Source organism: Trachypithecus francoisi, unplaced genomic scaffold, assembly GCF_009764315.1.
Source record: "Trachypithecus francoisi isolate TF-2019V2 unplaced genomic scaffold, Tfra_2.0 Lachesis_group17, whole genome shotgun sequence".
In the NCBI taxonomy this organism is placed as follows: Eukaryota; Metazoa; Chordata; class Mammalia; order Primates; family Cercopithecidae; genus Trachypithecus; species Trachypithecus francoisi.
In genome coordinates this window covers 10,715,335-10,739,265 of record NW_022681462.1, presented here as the reverse complement: position 1 = coordinate 10,739,265, position 23,931 = coordinate 10,715,335, and the positions used below count along the sequence as shown (strand labels likewise).

General features: G+C 46.0%; 1 protein-coding gene and 1 pseudogene across 3 annotated transcripts in view; one reads left to right on the top strand and one right to left on the bottom strand.

Moving 5' to 3' along the window:
- PAPOLG (poly(A) polymerase gamma) overlaps positions 1 to 1,035 on the bottom strand; it is a 41,497-nt gene extending 40,462 nt beyond the window's left edge. For 2 of the 3 annotated variants that reach the window (XR_004443948.1, XM_033239130.1), the window contains exon 1: positions 776 to 1,035. Coding sequence is in view for 1 of the 3 variants with exons in the window: in XM_033239130.1 (XP_033095021.1) it covers positions 776 to 792 (17 nt within the window). In the remaining 2 variants the exon portion in view is untranslated. The remainder of the gene's footprint in view (positions 1 to 775) is intronic. The other variant, XM_033239131.1, reaches the window with a different exon arrangement.
- LOC117063068 lies at positions 1,004 to 23,727 on the top strand (annotated as a pseudogene).
- The last annotated feature ends 204 nt before the right edge of the window (positions 23,728 to 23,931 follow it).

Genomic DNA, 23,931 nt, shown 5'->3' with positions numbered 1-23,931 from the left:
AAAATAAATACATAGATATGTATATACACACCGTGTGTGTGTGTGTGTGTGTGTGTGTGTACAGTTACGTTTTGGGAGAAATGGGTGGTGGCTCCACAAATGATGCTTATGTTATTCTCTGCATTTTTCTGCATGTTTAAATTGTTTCCTAATAGGCCAAAATGGAAGAAGCTACAACAAAATCTTGCCAAGTCTGGGAACTGTTTCTGACTTATCAAAGTGTGAACAAGAGGTACAGACCGGTAGATGTTGTGGGTAGGTGGGGAGGCATGGGGTGAGGGAGAGGATGGGGACAGCGATGAAAAGACTTTAGCCTCATATGAAAGAGAAACTCCCGGGCTGCGATAGGTCTTTCACTCCTGAAGACCTGGAGACAGCCGGTCGGGAAGGGAGGAGGGGGAGGCAGGGGGATGGTATCTGCGCCAATGCAGACAGGAGCAGACGGGCTCAGACAGTGCTGGGGGCAGGCGAGTGACCGACAATTTCTCCCTACGGACACAGGCACCTCTTTCCCTCCTCATCCTTTTCTGAGGGCGTCCTCGGAGGCGGGACAGTTGGGGACTCCCAGAGTCCCCAAGTCCGTGCAGGGGTGGCCAGGTAAGCCGCCGGGTTTAGGGGAGGTGCCCTTGCGGACCGGCCGGGAGCCGGGAAGGAGACCACCCCCGGCGAGCTGCATGCAGGGCGCAAGGGACAGGGAACGGAAAAGAGGACACATACGGACCACCCCAGCTCACCCCAACCCGCCTCACCCCAACCGCCGCCCCCCACCACTTACGCAGACATCTCTTTCATCGCTTCCTGCGTCTCCCTCTCCAGCGAGTGTTTATCGCTCTGGAGTCCTGTTCTTGCTGTTCCCTTCTCCCCCTGTTCACTTTCCTCCGGTCGCTTGTAGCTCGCTTGCTCCCTCACTTTCCCACTTACTATGGCTGAGGCATCCAACCGAGTAGTGAAAACACCACAAAACCGGCTCTATTTATGACAATACAGCGCGGCCGACGCCAATATGGCGCCGCTTCCCAGCCTGCCTCTCGCCGGCCGCGGCCCCGCCCCTGGAGGTCTGGACCACCCTCAGCCACGCCCCCTCTCTCTTTGGGTCCCGGGAGGCTCCGGGGCCCCGCCCACAGGCTCACGGATTTTGGTGTACCGTTTGTTCGAAGGAGCATTTGGTGCCCTCCTTTGGCCGCGGTACTGTCAATCCCAGTAGACTGCTTGGAAGGAAATTTGGAAATGTTTTCCTTGCTTCTCGAATGGCAGCATATATTATACATTTTTTAAAAAGATCACACCCTTGCCTAGCAAATACTATTTCAACGCTTCCATTATCCTACATCTTTGATTTAATTATAGTAATATGTAATTAACTCACCAGTTGAAATTTTTGTTTCGAAAGTGTCACACCCAGGAACGTGCGACTTTAACACAAGTATCCCAGGGAAAAACAAGCTTGTAAATTGGAGGCTTAACTGTTCACTTCACCCCTAAGTATCACCTTTGATTAGTGACATTCTGGCATTTAGCTGAGAAAGGTTGAAAATTATAGCTAGCAGTTTGCAATAGGATAAATCCCAGGCTGAAACAAAAATCTTACACTTTTAAATAGTGGAGATCATGTTCTATGTGAGTGTGGGGATGAAAATGGGAAAATAATGACCAATTTTAAAATGCTGATGGGTAGAAGTAATTTCAAGCACTAAATCATTACAAAGAAAAGGAAGTCAAGAACTGCTTGCCCTTGAACATAACTCAGAGTCACAGTAAATAGAGAAGATTACTTGCTGATTAATTCACTCAAAAATATTTCTTGAGACAGGACACAGTGTCTCACACCTGTAATTCCAGCACTTTGGGAGGCCAAGGTGGGAGAATTGCTTGAGGCCAGGAGTTTGAGAACAGCCTGGGCAACATAGTGAGACCCTGTCTCTACAAAAAGTTAAAAAAAAAAAAAATAGCTGGGCGTGGTGGCCGGTGCCTGTAGTCCCAGCTACTCAGGAGGCTGGGATGGGAGGATCTCTTGAGTCTGGGAGGTGGAGGCTGTAGTGAACCAGGACAGCACCACTGCACTCCAGCCAGAGTGATAGAAGGAGACCCTGTCTCAAGAAAAAAAAAGACTACAAAAAATATTTTTCAAAACCTGGGCAAGGTGCAGTGGCTCTTGCCTGTAATCCCAGCACTTTGGGAGGCCAAGGCTGGTGGATCACTTGAGGCCATGAGTTCTATCAAGACCAGCCTGGCCAACATGGTAAAAAACCATCTTTGTTTAAAAAGCAACAACAGAAACCTGATGTGGCCTGGCGCGGTGGCTCACGCCTGTAATCCCAGCACTCTGGGAGGCTGAGGCAAGTGGATCATTTGAAGTCAGGAGTTCAAGACCAGCCTCTTACCGTGGTGAGACCCCATCTCTACTAAAAATAGAAAAATTAGCTGGGTGCATGGCGTGCCTGTGATTCCAGCTACTCAGGAGGTTGAGGCAGGAGAATTGCTTGAACCCGAGAGGCGGAGGTTGCAGTGAGCCGAGATTATGCCATTTGCACTGCAGCCTAGGCGACAGAGCAAGAGTCTGTTTCAAAAAAACAAAAATCCTGATCTATGTCAAGCTGTGTGTTAGGCTGCAATGATTTCATGGTGCATAAAACCAGATATAGTCTTTGATCCTATAAAGTTCATTCACAGGTTAGGAAGGAAATAGTCATATAGAAATATAAGTGATATTCTTCTGTTGTAGAACGAAACCACCTACTATGTGTCAAGCACTTCATAGTATCTCCAGATACTTAATTCCTGCCCTTAAGAGTTTACTATATAATGGAGAACCTGTACGTAGATCATTAAAATACAGTATAGTCTGTGATACAGATGGTGTCAAAGTATTAAGGGAGGCCTAAAGAGGGCCATTTAAACATGGTGGTGGGGGCCCTCAATAGTGCCTTTTTAGAAGAGGGGATTCGGTCTAAATCGGCAAGATTTGAGAGGAGGGATTGAGTGCAGGTGGTGGAGAGAAGTCAAAGCCTATTCCAGATGGCATAGAGTAGTAGCTGGCATGGGCTTCAGTGCAAGATAGACCCAAATTTGAGTTCTTGTTTTGCACTTTCTAGTTTTGTCACTTCAGAACAATGAACTTAAAAACATCTTTTTTTTTTTTTTTTTTTTTGCCCGGGCACGGTGGCTCACGCCTGTAATCCCAGCACTTTGGGAGGCTGAGGCGGGTGGATCACCTGAGGTCGGCAGTTTGAGACCAGCCTGGCCAACGTGGTGAAACCCTGTCTCTACTAAAAATACAAAAATTAGCCGGGCCTGGTGGTGCGTGCCTGTAATCCCAGCTACTCGGGAGCCTGAGGCAGGAGAATCGCTTGAACCCGGGAGACTCCATCTCAAACAAACAAACAAAAGACAAAAAACCTTTTTTCCTTATATGTAACATGAAAATAGTAGGGTTGCAAGAGAATGAAATGAGAAGAGTATATATAGACAATATGAATCTCAGTTCAAAAATTCAGACACGCAAAAAATAACACTGTATTTTCTTTTTTTTTTTTTGAGTTGGAGTCTCGCTCTATGGCCCAGGCTGGAGTGCAGTGGCACAGTTTCGACTCACTGCAAGCTATGCCTCCCGGGTTCACGCCATTCTCCTGCCTCAGCCTCCCAAGTAGCTGGGGTTACAGGTGCCCACCACTACACCCAGCTAATTTTTGTGTTTTTAGTAGAGACAGCATTTTGCCATGTTGGCGGGGCTAGTCTTGAACTCCTGACCTCAGGTGATCCGCCTGCCTCAGCCTCCCAAAGTGCTGAGATTACAGGCGTGGGCCACCGTGGCTGGCCTTTATTTTATTTTTGAGACAGACTCTCCCTCTGTCTGGAGTGCAGTGGTGTGATCTTGGCTCACTGCAATGTCCACCTCCTGAGTTCAAGTCATTCTCCTGCCTCAGCCTCCCTAGTGGCTGGCATTACAGGTGCACGCTACCATGCCTGGCTAATTTTTGTATTTTTAGTAGAGATGGAGTTTCACCATGTTGGCCAGGTTGGTCTCAAACTCCTGACCTCAAGTGATACATCCGCCTAGGTCTCCTAAAGTGCCGGGATTACAGGCACGAGCTACCTTGCCCTGCCGATATGTATATTGTAAAATAAAATGTATATATTCGAAATTGTTCTCTTAGAAGTTTATACCAGTATATACTCCAATATGTATGTGATAGTCTGTTTTCTCAAACACTCTCAAATGCTGGGTATTATTATTTATTTTGAGACAGAGTTTCGCTCTTGTTGCCCAGGCTGGAGTGCAATGGCATCACTGCAACCTCCATCCCTGAGTTCAAGTGATTCTTCTGCCTTAGCCTCCCAACTAGCTGGGATTACAGGTGCCTACTGCCATGCTGGGCTAATTTTTTGTATTTTTAGTAGAGACGGAGTTTCGCCATGTTGGCAAGGCTGGTCTCAAACTGCTGACCTCAAGTGATCTACCCTCCTTGGCCTCCCAAAGTGCTAGGATTACAAGCATGAGACACTGTGCCCAGCCAAATATCCAGGTTTTTCGTTTGTTTTTTGTTTGTTTGTTTTTTGTTTTTTTTTGTGGCTGGGCGTGGTGGCTCTGGCCTGTAATCCCAGCATTTTGAGAGGCTGAGGCACGTGGATCACTTGAGGCCAGGAGTTCCAGACCATCCTGGCCAGCAGGGTGAAAACTCGTCTCTACTAAAAATATAAAAATTAGCTGATCGTCGTGGTGCGCGTCTGTAATCCCAGCTGCTTGGGAGGCTGAGGCACAAAAATCACTTGAACCTGGGATGTGGAGGTTGCAGTGAGCCACTACACTCCAGCCTGGGTGACAGAGGGAGACTCTGTCTCACAAAAAAAAAAAAAAAAAAAAAAAGCACCAACCAAAAACAACTTTTGGCCAGGCATAGTGGCTCACACCTGTAATCCCAGCACTTTGGGAGGCCCAGGTGGGTTTATCACCTGAGGTCAGGAGTTCAAGACCAGCCTGGCCAACATGGTGAAACCCCGTATCTACTAAAAATACAAAAAAAATTAGCTGGGTGTGGTGGTGGGTGACTGTAGTCTCAGCTACTATGGAAACCGAGGCTGGAGAATCGCTTGAACCCAGGAGGTGGAGGTTGCAGTGAGCTGAGATCTCGCCATTGCACTCCAGCCTGGGCAGCAAGAGTGAAACTCCATCTCGAAAACAAACAAACAAACAAAAAACAACTTTTTAATTTGGCTAGGTGTGGTGGCTTATGGTTGCAATCCTAGTACTTGAGAGACTGAGGCAGGAGGATCCCTTAAGCTCAGGAGTTGAGACCAGCCTGGGCAACAGTGAAACCCCAACTCTATTTAAAAAAAAATGTTTTCGGCCAGGTGCGGTGGCTCAAGCCTGTAATCCCAGCACTTTGGGAGGCCGAGACGGGCGGATCACGAGGTCAGGAGATCGAGACCATCCTGGCTAACACGGTGAAACCCCGTCTCTACTTAAAAAAAAAAAAAATACAAAAAACTAGCCGGGCGACGAGGCGGGCGCCTGTAGTCCCAGCTACTCGGGAGGCTGAGGCAGGAGAATGGCGTGAACCCGGGAGGCGGAGCTTGCAGTGAGCTGAGATCCGGCCACTGCACTCCAGCCCGGGTGGCAGAGCAAGACTCCGTCTCAAAAAAAAAAAAAAAAAAAAAAAAAAAAAGTTTTCATGCTTATAAAAAAGAACTATAAATGTACAGAAAAAGTAGAGAGAATAATATAATAAACATCATACACCTATCACGTAGAATTTTTTTTAGCATTTTGTCATGTTTCACACATTTTTCATTGAAGTCTTTTTAAGTAACACATAAAATTTTACTCCTAAATATTTTGATATACATATCTAATGATAATACTTTCCTATACACCTTAATAATATTAACACACTCAAGTTTTGTTGCCCAAATATCTTTTGTACCAAGTTTGTTTATAGTGTGATCCAAGCAAGAAGTATGATTGCATTTAGTTGTTGGGTCTCTGAAATGGCTTTTTTTTTTCCTTCAAAGTCTTTATTTTTTAATTAGCTGGGCGTGGTAGCGGGTGCCTGTAATCCCAGCTACTTGGGAGGCTGCAGCAGGAGAATTGCTTGATCTTGAGCGATTCTCGAGTGGAGGTTGCAGTGAGCCAAGATTGTATCGCTGTACCACTGCACTCCAGCCTGGGCAACAGAGTGAAACTCTGTCTCAAAAAAAAAGAAAAAAGGCTTTATTTTTTAAGAGCAGTTTTAGGTTCATAGCAAAATTGAAAAAAAAAATACAAAGATTTCCCGGTTGCTGCCTCCCCCAAGATATGCATAGTCTCCTCCATTATCAACATCCTGAAATATATTTTAATCTAGAACAGACTTTCTCCCTAGCTTTTCATTTTTCCTGTTACATTGATTTGTAGAGAGTAGACTAGTATTTCCTTAGAATGTTCCAACTTCTAGATGTTTCTGGTTGTTTCCTTGTGGTGTCATTTAACAATAACCTCAGTATTTTCTATTAATGAAAGTTGGATCTAAAGGCTTGATGAGATTCAGGCTAAATACTGCATCATACCAGAAGGCACATAGTGAAGCTCTGTTTATCCCATTATTAATGATATTAAGATTGATCACTGGGTCTATGTGGTGACAGTCATCTTAGAACTCGTTAGTAAGCTGCAGGGTGATAACTTTAGCACCAGATGAATATGCAGCTCCCCAGCCTTTCACCTAATTGTTTCAGCATCCATTGATAATTCGTGGCTTAATAAATTATTTCCCTAGGGATTGCAAATTGTGGTTTTTTTGTTTGTTTGTTTGTTTTCAATTCTGTCTACATTGATAGCTAGCCTTTTTCAGGAAAGAAGGGCTCTTGCTCATCAGCTGGGACTATTAGGTTACTCTGCAATAGGTTACTGCAAATAACTTAATTCTTTGCCCTTTCAGATAAGAACTTGGTGGAATGGCCACCTGTAGAAAAGTTTTTGTTTATTTGCTCACTTATTTTATTCCTCCTACTCTTTTTTTTTTTTTAAGTATTCTATGGACGCAGGGATATTTATTTATTTATTTGAGACAGAGTCTAGCTCTGTTGCCCAGGCTGGAGTACAGTGGCGCAATCTCGGCGCACTGCAACCTCCGTCCCCCAGGTTCAAGCTATTCTCCCGCCTCAGTCTCCTGAGTAGCTGGGATTACAGGCATGCGTCAACATGCCTGGCTAAATTTTGTATTTTTAGTAGAGATAGGTTTTTGCCATGTTTGCCAGGCTGGTCTCAAACTCCTGACCTCAAGTGATCCTCCCTCCCCCGCCTCCCAAAGTGCTGGGATTACAGGTGGGAGTCATCATGCTCAGTCTGACTCATGGATTTTTATATAGTCAATGTGTTTCAATTTGTTACAGGCATTGTTCTTTTGATGCTAAAATTGTCCCAACTTTGGCCAATAAATGCCTCTGTCAAGCTGCTGGTTCTGTAAATTTTATTTTATTTTATTTTAATTTTTATTTTTTTAGGTAGAGTCTCGCTCTGTCACCCAGGCTGGAGTGTAGTGGCATGATACTGGCTCACTGCAACCTCCACCTTCCAGGTTCAAGTGATTCTCCCACCTCAGCCTCCCAAGTAGCTGGGATTACAGGCACCAGTCACCATGTCCAACTAATTTTTGTATTTTTAGTAGAGATGGGGTTTCTCCATGTTGGCCAGGCTGGTCTCAAACTCCTGACCTCAGGTGATCCTCCTGCCTCGGCCTCCCAAAGTGTTGGGATTACAGGCATGAGCCACCGAGCCTGACCAGTATTTTTTAAAAATTAAAAAAATCAATCTGGTAGGTTGGAAAGTACTATTTCTTTGTGATTTTAACTTGCAGATCCCTCATCAGTGGTGAAAGGTGAGCATCTTTCATATTTTACCAGTGGTGAATATCTTTCATATTTTACCAGCCATTTATATTTCTTACTCTGTGGATTGCCTAGTCATATCTTTTGTCCATTGTCCTATTGATATAAATGTGTATATGTATATGTAACTAATTATCAACACTCATCTCTACAGATGAACTGTTTTCAGTGCTTACTGCCAGTCTCTTCCAGCTACAACTTCCCTATTCTTAAATTTTTTCTTTTGATGATTTCCTGCTCTAGAATGTCAGCTTATTCAGAAAAGGGATACATTTTCTTCTGGTTTATTTGAAAATACCCTTCTACTGCATGATAACATTTTCTTCAGAGCTTGATAGATGTTTTATTATTAGCTGTTGTATCTTAGACATTGTAAAGATTCTTCTTTTTTTGAGACAGGATCTTGCTCTGCTGACCAAGCTGGAGTGCAGTGGCATGATCATGGCTCACTGCAGCCTCAACCACTTGGACTCAAGCGATCCTCTTGCCTCAGATTCTCCTGCCTCAGCCTCCAGGGTAGCTAAGACTATAGGTGCACACCACCATGCCTGGTTAATTTTTTTTTTTTCATTTTTAGTAGGGACCAGTCTTGCCATGTTGCCCAAGCTGGTTTCAAATTCCTGGCCTCAAGTGATTCTCCCACCTCAGTCTCCTGAAATGCTGGGGTTACAGGCATTAGCCACTGTGCCCAGTGAAATTCTTATTTTTGAAGTTTAAAAATTCCTCCAAGTTAGGCCTTTTTCCTAAAAATGTATATAGAACAAGTTAAACATTATTTTTTTCTGAGTACTTTTAAAAGATTAGATACATTCTTTTTTGTTGTTCTGCTATAAAAAGTATTATTGCTTCTATTCCATTCATTGGCTCTATTATTTTTTTAAAAGTTCATTCAGATAAACAGAATTGCAACTTGGAAGAATGTTAAAATGTTAGTACAAGTAATTCATGGGGAAAAATCTTCAAAAATGATTATCTTGGCCAGGTGTGGTGGCTCATGCCTGTAATCCCAGCACTTTGGGAGGCCAAGGAGGGGGAATCACCCGAGGACAGGAGTTCGAGACCAGCCTAATCAACATGGTAAAACCTCATCTTTACTAAAAATACAACATTATCCGGGCATGGTGGCACATGTCTGTAATCCCAGCTACTTGGGAGGCTGAGGCAGGAGAATTGCTTGAACTCGGGAGGTAGAGGTTGCAGTGAGTCGAGATCGTGCCATTACACTCCAGTCCAGGCAACAAGAGTGAAACTCCATCTCAATGAAATAAAATAAAATAAAATATTATTTTAACTTTTGTAAATATCTACTACTGGGTTATTTACTTGGCTGTAGGACAGGGACCATCTCAGTCTTGTACACCAGGTCATCCTCAAAACAGCACAGGTGCTCAATAAATATTCATTGAATGAATTCATTTCAACTATTATTTTCTTATATCTGCCTTTATCTCATCATTTCTCCATCTTTTGCCCCAATTGACAGACTATGTCAACCTTGCCTTCTCCCTCACTAACTTAATAAATATTCTGATGTGTCTGAATGTTATACAATTACTCCATTGAAACTTTTCATCTCTGGACTCTTTCATTGACTTGGAGAATTTCTTTTTTTTTCTGGCAGATTATTGTAGCATGGTATTGCTTGCACTGGTCGTTAGCCGGTCAATATGGTGGGCTGTGAGCACTTTTTAAAGAATGAGTAGAAAAGTGTGGTGATCCTACCTGACGGTAGTATCCTCCAAAAACAATCTTAGGAGCTAGTGCTAGGGTTGCCTGCATGTTGTGCCAGGTGGGGCTAAGGTCTCCCCTTCTATCAACAGGAGGAAGCCTGCACTTAGCTTCTCCCACGATGGCTTTCTGCTGGGTTGCTGGCTTTCCCAGACAACTCCTAAACGGCTGGCACCTAAACTCAGCCACCCTGGCTCTAAATAGTCTCTGTGTTCACATTCTGACACATTTTAAGAGGGTGTCATCTCAGGGGGCACACGTCCTTCCATTGGAACACGTATAGCACATAGCCTTAGCATCCCTCTGGGATGGTGGGAGACTCTGTGACTATGTCATCTCTTGGTGACCCTTGGCTTGTATGTTTTTCTATTAAAGCCTGTTCCTTAATTCAAGCTGAATGACCATGTGAAATTCATCCCAAGCCCTATTGCACAATGGGTGGCAACCATGAAGGGAATCCCCACTCACTTTGAACAACCCAAATGAAATGAAAAAGACATATTGTTGAATGGGCTCCAAGAGGATTCATGTCTGGTCTTACTTGGTTGATTTTGAACAAACAGGAGCTGAGTTGGATGTTGTCAGAAATTGATGTGGATCCCTAACCAATGTTTATTTTTGAGACAAGGTCTTCCTGGAGTGCAGTAGTTTGATTATGGCTCAGTAATCCTCCCACCTCAGCCTCCAAGGGTAGCTGGAACCACACGCCTGCAACCATGCAAGGCTAATTTTTTTTTTTTTTTTTTTTAGTTTTTGTAGATATGGGGTCACCCTGTGTTGTCCATGCTGGTCTCTAATTCCTGGGTTCAAGTGATCCACCCACCTCAGCCTCTCAAAGTGCTGGGATTACAGCCATGAGCCACTGCATCTGGCCTCCAAATCAAAATTTTAATAGTAGGACATCAGATCCAGATACAATAAAAAAAGAATAAAGCTGGCAGTAGTGAAATTTCAGAAATGTAGCAGATTTCTTATAAAATTGTGAGGGAGGAGCAGAGTCGAATGGGGAAGGTAGAGTGATAGCTGAAGCCATATTTCTAATGTGAGTAGGATTGCTAGGAAAAGGACTCTCCCCTTTAAGGTTTTACACTTAAATGGCTAATTTGTGCCTCGTTGAGATCTCAGACACCACTAAGGGTGTCAGAAGAGGAAAGGACACCCAAGTGTTGCAATTCCTAAAAGGACTGTCAACAAACTTTTCTTTTAGCCCCCTGTGACAGGGGAGTGGAGTGTAAGGTACATGAATGTGTTTGCAGGTCCCCTGCAAGTGTGGAGAAGGCGCTGAAGCACCTGGAAGTACACAGCACTGAGAAGAAGCATGCCTTTACCAGCAGAGTCAGATGGGCATTTGTGACTGTGCTGCAGGAAGTGCGTGCCCAGTCCCTGTGGGATGCAGCACAGGAAGGAAGAAGAACCTCCGTGGCAGGCTAACCTAGTGGTCTGCCAGGAAATACTGCATGAGCAGCTGTTAGGCCCCAAGAGTGGGCCCAGAGACACACCCCACTACCATGGTGAAGCACATTTCCTGTGGTGCCCATGCCCCTGCTGAGTTGTGGGAGTTAGGCAAGTAATGTCGGCAGTCGTATACAGATTTAGAGCAAATCATTCAGGAGAAGGACATTGCTTCTCCCCAGTGTGCAAGCCGGTCCTGCCTGAGCGTTCAATTTAGAGAGTACCTGCGGGAGTCAGGCAGAAGTGTAAAGCCTTTTCTGTTTTATAAGAGACTGACCAAGATACCTGACTGAGGGGTTACCAGACAACTGGAGCCATGTGTGGACTTGGCAATCCACTGGTCCCTGAACCTGGGTAAGTTTCTGGGCAGAGCTGCATTTATTGATGGCTATGAAGACTGGTCAGTGAAAGTGAAACCTGTATCTCTACATCTTGGCATCGGCCGCTTGGCTCTCTGCTTATGCACTGTGTATGTTTGTGCCGTACCTGAAGACATTCTGGGAGTGGATGTTTTGCACAGGTTAGCAGCTGTGCCGTCTGTCACGGACTTGATGGACCATTTGACAATGGAACTGGGACAGACCACCGAGAGCCAGGAACAGTTTCTGGAACATTTGCCTTCATGGGAGGGCAACAATGGACTTTTACTGTGTTGCCACACGGATATATGTACAGCCCCACCATGTGTCATGATTTTATTAATAATGTTATGTCAATCTCTGATTTTCTTGCAGGTTTAGAAGCAGTAGCACCCTTCTTGCCTGAGATTGGGATAATGAGGCTGAGATAGCTTTTCTGGGTAGTAAACCAAGGGTGCCCATTCATGTAACCACATTCATGTAGATGTACATGTAACCACAGATAGTTTTGGATAGGGCCTATAGCAATGCACAGAGCTCTTGGAAGCGCCAATGGGCTGTTAGTCCCAACGGCCGAAGGGAGCTGAGCTCCGGTGTTCATTAATAAAGAAGCAGTCAGTGACTGCATATGCTGCCCTTCAGGCTCATAAGAACATGGCAGGATGGGTTACAGTTGTTGTGCAGATGACTTACCTGGTAGCAGGATGGGTGTGTTCATAGGTAATGATCTGCTGGACTGGGACAACACAGACATCTAATTTAGTGAAGTGGGATGCCTACTTAGAACAGCAGAGTATGCTGAGTGCAAGTCCCTTAGCAGCAGAGATACAAGAAGCCTTAGGACCTGTAGTCCTAATGCAAGATAAGGCCATGCGCCTAAGGCCACGGTGCCTGAGGCACCCCTAGACCCTGAGCCTTCACCGTTAGGAAGGGCATCCTTCCATTCCTAATAGGGCATGGTACACAGCTAGGTCTGGCTGGGGTGCTATTGCTGCCTGGACTGCTGGTGTATATATGTATATATGGATGTCAGAGGGCACCTTGTAGCATCTCTGGTTTATACTTATAATTTGCTGTCTCTGAGGAAAGATTGCCTTGCGTGGTTTGGTTTTTATTTTGCTACCCAGTTCATTTAGCATTTAATTTTAGCATAAATTCCTGGGGTTTTTTTGTTTTTTGTTTTGTTTTGTTTTGTTTTGTTTGTTTGTTTTTTTGGAGATGGAGTCTCTCTCTGTCCCCAGGCTGGACTGCAGTGGCGCTATCTCAGCTCACTGCAACCTCTGCCTCCCAGGTTCAAGCAATTCTCCTGCCTCAGCCTCCCAAGTAGTTGGGACTACAGGCGTGTATCACCATGCCCAGCTAATTTTTGTATTTTTAGTAGAGACGGGGTTTCACCATGTTGGCCTGGATGGTCTCAATATCCTGACCTCATGATCCACCTGCCTTGGCCTCCCAGAGAGCTGGGATTACAGGCGTGAGCCACCGCGCACAGCTTCCTGTGTTTCTAATATGAAGTTTCCGTGGCTGGTGCAGATATTTGTACAACTTGTAGCCTTTTTTTTCTTTTTCTTTTTTTTTTTTTTTTTGAGGTGGAGCCTCACTCTGTTGCCCGGGCTGGAGTGCAGTGGCCGGATCTCAGCTCACTGCAAGCTCCGTTTTCCGGGTTCACGCCATTCTCCTGCCTCAGCCTCCTGAGTAGCTGGGACTACAGGCGCCCGCCATCTCGCCCGGCTAGTTTTTTGTATTTTTTTAGTAGAGACGAGGTTTCACCGTGTTAGCCAGGATGGTCTCGATCTGCTGACCTCGTGATCCGCTCGTCTCGGCCTCCCAAAGTGCTGGGATTACAGGCTTGAGCCACCGCGCTCGGCCACCTTTTTTTTCTTAAAAATAGTTTGGTGCAAAGTCAGGTATCTATTCATTTTCCTGTACCTAGAATAATAAAGTCCTGGACATGCTTTAAGCAATTCAAGAGCCCATTAATTAGATGAGTTTGCCCTTAGAAAAACTTCCCAATTCCAAGTCTCTGGATTTTCATGATTTATGTTTGTAAGATGAGGCTCCCTGTTTTCTTGCATTAAAAAACCCGCTAACTTCATTGGAAGAGCCTTTGGTCTGTGAGCTTAGATGTGTCAAACCAAACAAGGCAGTGATCCACAGCTTTCCTAGGAGGCATCTTAACTGCTGAAGTTAAGGAACTCAGCCATCCTTCCCAAACGTTTGTTCTCCACACATTAGGAAGGGCAGGAAAAGTCTTTATTCCAATGTTAAAACTTTCCCCCAGAACTCAGGGGATTAATGTATAAACTCAGTGGACAGGGAGGTAGGTTTTCTGCTTCCCTCCAAATTGAAGCCAAGATTAATTACGGTATTCACCTCTTTCTGAAACATGCTGGTTAATGGATCCTAGCTGTGCACTCCCCGAAGCAGCACTGGTCCCACAGTTCTTAGCTGACTCACTTGCTTTGATCAACTCATTCTCTCTCAGCAGGCCAAAACGCTAGCCACAGCACACAAGTGCTTAGTTTACAATCATGTTAATTTTGCTTTTTGTTTGTCTTAAGCAATTGGAGATTAATGAGTAAAAAGGGTGTTTAAATTTTCAACCAGCCTTCTTCTAATCACTTGGCTGCATTGTCACTGGCAGTTTTATTACTTTGATTTCCTGAATCAATCAGGTGTACAGTTTCTATGTCTGATGTAGGTTATGGTGCAGGAAAAGACAGTCCTACCAGGAATTACTGCTGTTGTTCTGGATTCCAGGAAGGCCTATTGTGAAAATACTTAAGCACTGTTGTAGGACTTCTATTTTTTCTTTTGAGACAAAGTCTCGCTCTATTGCCCAGGCTGGAGGGCAGTGGTGTGATCTCGACTCACTGCAACCTCCACCTCCCAGGTGCAAGTGATTCTCCTGCCTCAGCCTCCTGAGTAGCTGGGATTACAGGTGTGCACCACCACACCCAGCTAATTTTTGTATTTTTAGTAGAGACAGGATTCCACCATGTTGACCAGGCTGGCTCAAACTCCTGACCTCAAGTGATCCACACACTTTGGTCTCCCAAAGTGCTGGGATTACAGATTTGAGCCATGTGCAGGGCCTAGATTTATATTATTTGGAGACAAGGTCTTACTATGTTGCCCAGGTGAGAGTGCAGTAGCTATTCACAGGCATGATCATAGCTCACTGCAGCCTCGAATTCCTGGCCTCAAATTGAAAGATTCTCTCCAGGGCATGAAAGCTTAAGGGAATGAATAACTCCTCCCTCTTCGGGCCCAGTCCCAAGGCGCAAGGCCACTTGCGCCAGTAGTGTGCGTCAGCAAGATAGCAGAAGCAGGAAGAGAGCTGGCTGGAAGACACTATCCCCTGAAGACAGAGAGAGAGGCTATCCGTACATCAGACTGAGACACTTCCTGTTTACAGGAGACTATAAAACCCCTGCTCCATCCTCTTTTGGTGCTGACGCCATATTAGGCCTCAGCCTGCCTGCATCCAGGCGCTCATTAAAACAGCGTGTTGCTCCACACCGCCTTGTGTTTGTTGGTGCCCTTTCAGGGTTTGAACCAATACAAGAGCCTTGCACAAATGATCCTCCTTTATCAGCCTCCAGGATAGGTGGAATTACAGGCAAGTGCCACCTGGACTGGATTATTCCTTGCATTTTTAAGAAATCAGACATTTTCTAAACATTTAACTAAGGATGTTGCTATGGCCATTTCTCATAGCTAGGGAATCAAATTAGCTTGTCTGTTGGAATGGTGAAAGTTAATTAAGAATTTGAAGTAGGCCGGGCATGGTGGCTCACGCCTGTAATCCCAGCACTTTGGGAGGCTGAGGCTGGTGGATCACCTGAGGTCAGGAGTTCGAGACCAGCCTGGCCAACATGGAAAAACCCCATCTCTACCAAAAATACAAAAAATTAGCCAGGCGTGGTGGCACATGCCTGTAATCCCAGCTACTCGGAAGGCTAAGGCAGGAGAATCACTTGAACCCAGGAGGCAGAGGTTGCAGTGAGCCGAGATCATGCCATTGCACTCCAGCCTGGGCAACAAGAGTGAAACTCTGTCTCAAAAAAAAAAAAGGAAAAGAATTTGAAGTAAATTCATTAGAAGATGAGTTTGTTGCTACTCCAACTCCTCATCCTGTTTTCCTAACTGAGGAAAACAAACTCCATTCTGTTGCAGGTTTTCTTCAGTGTATGCTTCCTGGTATATACAGAAACAAACCTAGCCTGGATGATTGTCAACGAGGTCTCATATCAGATAAATCCCCCTCAGGTCTAATACATTGTAATGGAGATTTTGTACACAAATTGCAACTGACTATGCCTTGTTCCTGGCAGTAAAGGACACGAGTAGTTTTGCTTTCACATAGTGAGGTACAAACCCGATCATAATACTTCTTTTTTTTTTTTTTTTTTTTTTTTTTTGAGGCGGAGTCTCGCTCTGCGCCGCCCAGGCTGGAGTGCAGTGGCCGGTTCTCAGCTCACTGCAAGCTCCGCCTCCCGGGTTTACGCCATTCTCCTGCCTCAGCCTCCCCAGTAGCTGGGACTACAGGCGCCCGCCACGTCGCCCGGCTAGTTTTTGTATTTTTAGTAGAGACGGGGTTTCACCGTGTTAGCCAGGATGGTCTCGATCTCCTGACCTCGTGATCCGCCCGTCTCGGCCTCCCAAAGTGCTGGGATTACAGGCTTGAGCCACCGCGCCCGGCCCATAATACTTCTTGCCTTCACGTTTTTAAATGTTCCCTGTGATCTCTGGATGATACTCCCACGAGTTTATAGATGCCTCTCTCCACTGTGAGTTCCTTCTGGAGCAGTGGCTTCTTTCTTTATCATTGTGCTGCAAGCTCCTAAAACAGTCCTGAGGATAGGAGGCCCTCACTGAAGAAATGTCTAAGGCATTGAGGAAGGAACTTCATCCTGGTGCCTTGGCATGAAGATACATTCAGGGGTCCCAGGGGTGTAATGACATTTCTCAGGACCTCTAGCCTGGGTGATGTGTGACACCCATTTCTCAAGCCCACAGGGGCTCTCCCTTACCCTTCAAAATCCCAGGGAGGGTATCTGAGAGAAGCTTTTTTTTTTTTTTTTGAGACGGAGTCTCGCTCTGCCGCCCAGGCTGGAGTGCAGTGGCCGGATCTCAGCTCACTGCAAGCTCCGCCTCCCGGGTTCACGCCATTCTCCTGCCTCAGCCTCCCGAGTAGCTGGGACTACAGGCGCCCGCCTCGTCGCCCGGCTAGTTTTTTGTATTTTTAGTAGAGACGGGGTTTCACCGTGTTAGCCAGGATGGTCTCGATCTCCTGACCTCGTGATCCGCCCGTCTCGGCCTCCCAAAGTGCTGGGATTACAGGCTTGAGCCACCGCGCCCGGCGAGAGAAGCTTAAGAACCTCTCTTAGGCCAGGTGCGGTGGCTCAGGCTTATAATCTCAGTACTTCGGGCGGCTGAGGCAGGAGATCACTTGAAGCCAGGAATTTGAGACCAGCCTGGACAACATAGTGAGTCCTTGTCTCTACTGAAAATAAACTATTAGACAATAGGGTGGTACGTGCCTGTAGTCCCAGCTACTCAGGAGGCTGAGGCAGGAGGACAGCCTGAGCCGGGGAAGGTCAAAGCTACAGCAAGCAGTGATTGCACCACTGCATTCCAGCCTGGGTGACAGAGTGAGACCATGTCTTAAAAAAAAAAAAAAAAGCCGGGTACAGGGGCTGTTGCCTGTAATACCAGCATTTGGGAGGCTGAGTGGGGAGGATTGCTTGAGCTCAGGAGTTGGAGACCAGCCTGGGCAATGTGGAGTCCTATCTAGGGAAAAGGAGTCAGGCTGGCAAGACCAAGAGAAAGCAAAAGCACATAACCTGTGGGTCTGCCTTTCTTCATGGTCCAGGATATGTAGCTCTCCTGCACCCAATTTATCACAAGACACCTGCAGATTAATTAGCTCGTTGCAACCTTGGTGTTATCAGCACTGCTCTAAGCCCTTGTCAGCACACAGTACCATCCTATAGCCAGCAAGCCTTTGTCTCCTTGCAGTCTGCCCCTCTCTCACGGACCTGCCCCTTGCATCCTTGCAATGTATTTTCATACTGTCTCTCTCTTTTTTTTTGAGATGGAGTCTGGCTCTTGTCGCCCAGGCTGAAGTGCAATGGAGGGATCTCGGCTCACCGCAACCTCAACCTCCCACGCTCAGGTGATTCTCCTGTCTCAGCCTCCTGAGTAGCTGGGATTACAGGCATGGGCCACCACACCCGGCTAACTTTTGTATTTTTAGTAGAGATGGGGTTTCATCATCTTGGCCAGGCTGGTCTCTAACTCCTGACCTCATGATCTGCCCACCTCAGCCTCCCTAAGTGCTGGGATTACAGGTGTGAGCCACCGCACCCGGCTTTTTTCATACTTTCTATAATAAATCTGCCTTTCTTTACCAACAACTGTCTTGGTAAATTCCTTTACCGCCTGCGTGATAGCAATCTTAGATAGTTGCCACTCACCTGCAACAAGCAACATGGCGAAACCCCATCTCTACAAAAAATACAAAAATCAGCTGGGTGTGGTGGCACGTGCCTGTGCTCCCAGCTACTTGGCAGGGCTGAGGTGGGAGGATCACTTGAGTCCAAGAGGTTTAGTCTGCAGTGAGCCATGTTTACATCACTGCCCTCCAGCCAAAGAAACAAGAAACAAACAAGAAAAGACCTTGCCCTTAAGCGCAAGGACTGTGGGACTCCAGAGTGTGACTGTACATGAAAGACAATGAAGTGGGCACTATGCTGCTGGGGGCAGAGAAAAAAAGGGACATATGTGACCTAATACAAAAGCTAGGCCGGGCGCGGTGGCTCAAGCCTGTAATCCCAGCACTTTGGGAGGCCGAGACGGGTGGATCACGAGGTCAGGAGATCGAGACCATCCTGGCTAACACGGTGAAACCCCGTCTCTACTAAAAAAATACAAAAAATTAGCCGGGCGATGTGGCGGGCGCCTGTAGTCCCAGCTACTCGGGAGGCTGAGGCGAGAGAATGGCATAAACCCGGGAGGCGGAGCTTGCAGTGAGCTGAGATCCGGCCACTGCACTCCAGCCTGGGCGATAGAGCGAGACTCCGTCTCAAAAAAAAAAAAAAAAAACAAAAGCTAGAGCTGGGTCTGATGGCAAAGATGGCCATCAGGCTGCTTGTGGGACTTGTGGGATGCTGCTGTGGCAAGCTGCATTTTCTAAGACTGCCATGGCAGTACATATCTGATTCCACATGTTCTCCTTACAATGTGACTGGATATTCCTCCTTTGAGAGATGGGTCTATGTTCCCTACCCTTAAACCTGAGTAACCTTTTGTGTCTACCTCAACCAAAAAAATCTAGTGGAATGATGCCATGTGACTTATAAGATTAGGTCATAAAAGATTAGGTCATAAAACAGCTTCTCCCTGCCTCTCTATTAGGGCACCTACCTTGGGAACCCCTGAGCTGTTATGTAAATCTAATTACCTTCAAGCTGCCTTGCAGGAGACACCACCCAGAGTTAAAAGGGATGTCTGAGGAGCCCCAGGTGTTCCAGTACCTAGCTGTTGGAGTCTCCTCAGCATAGGCACCAGGCATGTAAATGAAGAACCTTTGAGATAAGCTAACCCCAACCAGTCAGGCTGCAATCTCATGAGAGACCTTGAGCAGAACTGCCCTTGAGCTGCTCTAGAATTCTTGACACATAGAAACCATGAGAGGTAAAAATGATTGTTGTTCAAAACAATTAATTTTATGGGCGATTTGTTATATGGTCATAGTGTTTGGGAAAGGGAACTAGACACATTACTAAAATTGACCATAACCTGGGCCAAATTGTAGTTAGGATTAAAAAAACCATTTGGGGTAATTGCAATTTAGTCTTTTTTATTTATTTATTTATTTTGAGATGGAGTTTCACTGTTGTTTGCCCAGGCTGGAGTGCAGTGGCTCAGTCTAGGCTCACTGCAACCTCTGCCTCCCGGGTTCAAGCGATTCTCCTCCCTCAGCCTACCCAGTAGCTGGGATTACAGGCGTGCACCGCCACGCCTGGCTAATTTTTGTATTTTAGTAGAGATTGGGTTTCGTCACGTTGCCCAGGCTGGTCTCGAATTTCTTATCTCAGGTGATCCACCCTCCTCGGCCTCCCAAAGTGCTGGGATTATAGGCGGGAGCCACCTTGCCCAGCCATAATTTACTCTTAAAAATAAGAACCCCTGGCCGCAATTTACTCTTAAAAATAAGAACCTAGGGGCCAGGCACAGTGGCTCATGCCTATAATCCTAGCACTTCAGGAGGCCAAGGGGGGCGGATTGCCTGAGGTCAGGAGTTTGAGACCAGCCTCATGGCGAAACCCCATTTCTACTAAAATTCAAAGATTAGCCAGGCGTAGTGGCAGGCACCTGTAATTCCAGCTACTCGGGAGGCTGAAGCAGGAGAATCGCTTGAACCCGGGAGGCAGAGGTTGCAGTGAGCCGAGACTGAGCCACTGCACTCCAGCCTGGGCAACCGAGCCAGACTCCATCTCAAAAAAAAAAAAGAAAAGAAAAAGAAAGAACCTAGACTGACTGCCGTGGCTCATGCTTGTAATCCTGGCATTTTGGGAGGCTGAGGCAGGCAAATCACTTGAGGCAGGGAGTTTGAGACCATGGCAAAACCCCCTTTCTACTAAAAAATACAAAAACAAGCCAGATATGGTGGCACACGCCTGTAATCCCAGCACTTTGGGAGGCTGAGGAGGGTGGATCACTTGAGGCCAGGAGTTTGAGACCAGCCTGGCCAACATGGCAAAACTCCATCTTTACAAAAAATAGAAAAAGTATCCAGGTGTGGTGGCACATGCCTGTAATCCTAGCTACTCAGGTGACTGAGGCACGAGAATCTCTTGAACCTGAGAGCTGGAGGCTGTAGTGAGCTGAGATTGCTCCACTGCACTGCAGCCTGGGCAACAGAGCAATACTCAATCTCAAACAAAACAAAACAACAACAAAAAAGAAAAGGCCGGGCGCACGGGCGCAGTGGCTTATGCCTGTAATCCCAGCACTTTGGGAGGCCGAGGCGGGTGGATCACCTGAGGTCAGGAGTTTGAGACTAGCCTGACCAAAATGGCAAAACCCTGTCTCTACTAAAAACACAAAATTAGCTGAGTGTGGCGGTGCATGTCTGTAGTCCTAGTTACTCAGGAGGCTGAGGAAGGAGAATCACTTGAACCTGGGAGGCAGAGGTTGCAGTGAGCCGAGGCTGTGCCACCGCACTCCAGCCTGGGAGATGGAGCAAGACTTTCTCTCCAAAAAAAAAAAAAAAATTCTAATGTCAATGGATAGAAAAGATCTTCCCTAATCTGATAAGTGACTCAATGAAAAACTATAGCAAATATCATATTAAATAGTAAAATAGTAGTAAAATATCAAAGTTTTTCCTCTTGAAGTTGGGAGCAAGACAATGATATCCACTATCTCTACATTGTCCTAGCAAATACAGAAGGCAAGAAAAAATAAAATGTATAAGGCTCAAAACAGAAGGAAAAAACTGTCATTATGTAGCAGGACAAGCAGCAGATAAAACATCTCAGACACCGAGTTGTAGAAGGAAGGGTTTTATCCAGCTGGGAGCATCGGCAAGCTACTGCCTTAAAATCCAAGCTTCCCGAGTGCACAATTTCTGTCCCTTTTAAGGGCTCACAACACTAAAGATTTCACATGAAAGCGTCGTGATTGATTTGAGCAAGCAGGGGGTATGTGACAGGGGCTGCATGCACCAGTGGTCAGAGAAAAACAAAACAGGGCCGGGAGTTTCACTACCTTCTTTTATACAACGCCTGGAATCTATGAATAATATCAGTTTCTAAGTTATTAGTTGATTTTTAACTACTGGGTTTAGGCCAGGCAGGCCCAGGCCTGGTTTTGGGCCTGGCACCGGGCTGCCTGTTTTTGGTTTTAGTTCCTTGTTTTTTTCTTAAAACAGGTACTGAGTATAAAACAATATAAAACAATATGAGAGGGTCTCTCTCTTTCTCCTCAATTGTATGGAATTGACATACTTGCATTTCAAGAAAATTCAAAATAATCTACAGAAAAAATATTACAATAAAAAGAATTAAAACATTAAAGGTCAGGTGCGGTGGCTGACACCTGTAATCTCAGCAGTTTGGGAGGCTGAGGCTGGCGGATCACCTGAGGTTGGGGGTTCAAGACCTGACCAACATGGGGAAACCCCGTCTCTACTAAAAATACAAAATTAGCTAGTCGTGGTGGTGTACGCCTGTAATCCTAGCTACTTGGGAGGCTGAGGCAGGAGAACCGCTTGAACCCTGGAGGTGGAGGTTGTCGTGAGCAGAGATTGTGCCGCTGCACTCCAGCCTGGACAGCAACAGTGAAACTCCATCTCAAAAAAACAAAAAAATTCTTTTTAAATAAATAAAAATGAAAGAAAGAAAAAGACAGACTGAGACTGAGAAACTATTCTAGAGTAAAGAAGACTAAAGAGACATGATGTGGTATAAAATGTATTTGGTTAGTTTCTGCCCCAGAACTTTTAAAATCCTAGAAATATCCTGAGTGCTAGGAGGAGTTTTGTTATTCATAATTAATTCCTTTGATAAGTCTTGAGTTTATGCTAATGAATCTGCTTAGGGCGGGCCTGTAGATAGCTTCAGGATGGGGCTGGTCACCAGAAAGTCCAGGTGATTAGAGGATTAGAGGGTTGGAACTTAAGCCCCACCCACCAACATCTGGAAGGGCTGAGGCTGCAAGAAATGTAGCTCTATTAAAAATTTAAACACTGCAGTCGGCTCGAGTACTCCCAGTAACGAGGAGGTGTTCCCGGCCGTCCCACCCTCCCCTGCAGTCGCCGGGCTGCGCCGCCGGAGCCCGGACGCGCCCCCGCTGCCCTCGCCGCCTCCATCCCCGCTGCCCTCGCCGTCTCCAACCCCGCTGCCCTCGCCGTCTCCAACCCCGCTGCCCTCCCCGCCTGCATCCCGGCGGCCTCCGCTCCCCTCGCGGTCCGCGCGCACACCGTGACGAAGAACGAGAAGTCCCTCAACCAGAGCCTCGCCCAGTGGAAGCTCTTCGTATACAACCTGACCACCGGAGAATTCCTGGGGCGCACCGCCAGCAGCTTGGGTTTGATCTTGCTCTTCTCCTAGTTTTTTATGGGTTCCTGGCTGCACTCTTCTCATTCAAGATGTGGGTTATGCTTCAGACTCTCAACGATGAGGTTCCAAAATACCGTGACCAGATTCCTAGCCCAGGACTTACGGTTTTTCCAAAACCAGTGACTGCATTGGAATATACATTCAGTAGGTCTGATCCAACTTCGTAGGCAGGGTACATTGAAGACCTTAAGAAGTTTCTAGGCCGGGCGCGGTGACTCAAGCCTGTAATCCCAGCACTTTGGGAGGCTGAGACGGGCGGATCACGAGGTCAGGAGATCGAGACCATCCTGGCTAACATGGTGAAACCCTGTCTCTACTAAAAATACAAAAAACCACGGGCGACGTGGCGGGCGCCTGTAGTCCCAGCTACTCGGGAGGCTGAGGCAGGAGAATGGCGTGAACCCGGGAGGCAGAGCTTGCAGTGAGCTGAGATCCGGCCACTGCACTCCAGCCTGGGTGACAGAGCGAAACTCCGTCTCAAAAAAAAAAAAAAAAAAAGAAGTTTCTAAAACCATATACTTTAGAAGAACAGAAGAACCTCACAGTCTGTCCTGATGGAGCACTTTCTGAACAGAAAGGTCCAGTTTATGTTGCATGTCAGTTTCCTATTTCGTTACTTCAAGCATGCAGTGGTATGAATGATCCTGATTTTGGCTATTCTCAAGGAAACTCTTGTATTCTTGTGAAAATAAACAGAATAATTGGATTAAAGCCTGAAGGAGTGCCAAGGATACAGTGTGTTTCGAAGAATGAAAATATACCAAATGTAGCATTTTATCCTCATAATGGAATTATGGACTTAAAATATTTCCCATATTATGGGAAAAAAACTGCATGTGGGGTATCTACAGCCATTGGTTACTGTTCAGGTCAGCTTTGCTCCTAACGATACTGGGAAAGAAGTAACAGTTGAGGGCAAGATTGATGGATGAGCCAACCTAAAAAGTCAGGATGATCGTGACAAGTTTTTGGGATGAGCTATGTTCAAAATCACAGCATGTGCATAGGATGAGTAGGATATCTCCACAGAGTAAATGTTGTGTTGTCTGTCTTCATTTTCTATCAGCTGGACTTTCCATTCTAGAATTATGAGACCACCTTGGAGAAAGATGTGTGGTACATGACCCTGGGTTACATCATAACGCGCTTCCAGATCGTAGTGTTCAATGTCCTCTGAAGTAACTGCCTGTTGCCTCTGCTGTCCTGTGAACCAGTGTACAGTTGCCAGATAGGGACGGGTGAACACCTGATTCCAAACATGTAGGATGGGGGTCTTGTCCTTTTTTTATGTGGTTTCATTGTTAAGTGTCTAAAGCTTAATATGCTGTGCTATGCAAATATTTTATGGATATAACACTGTCATATTTTGATGTCAACAGAGTTTTAGAGATAAAATG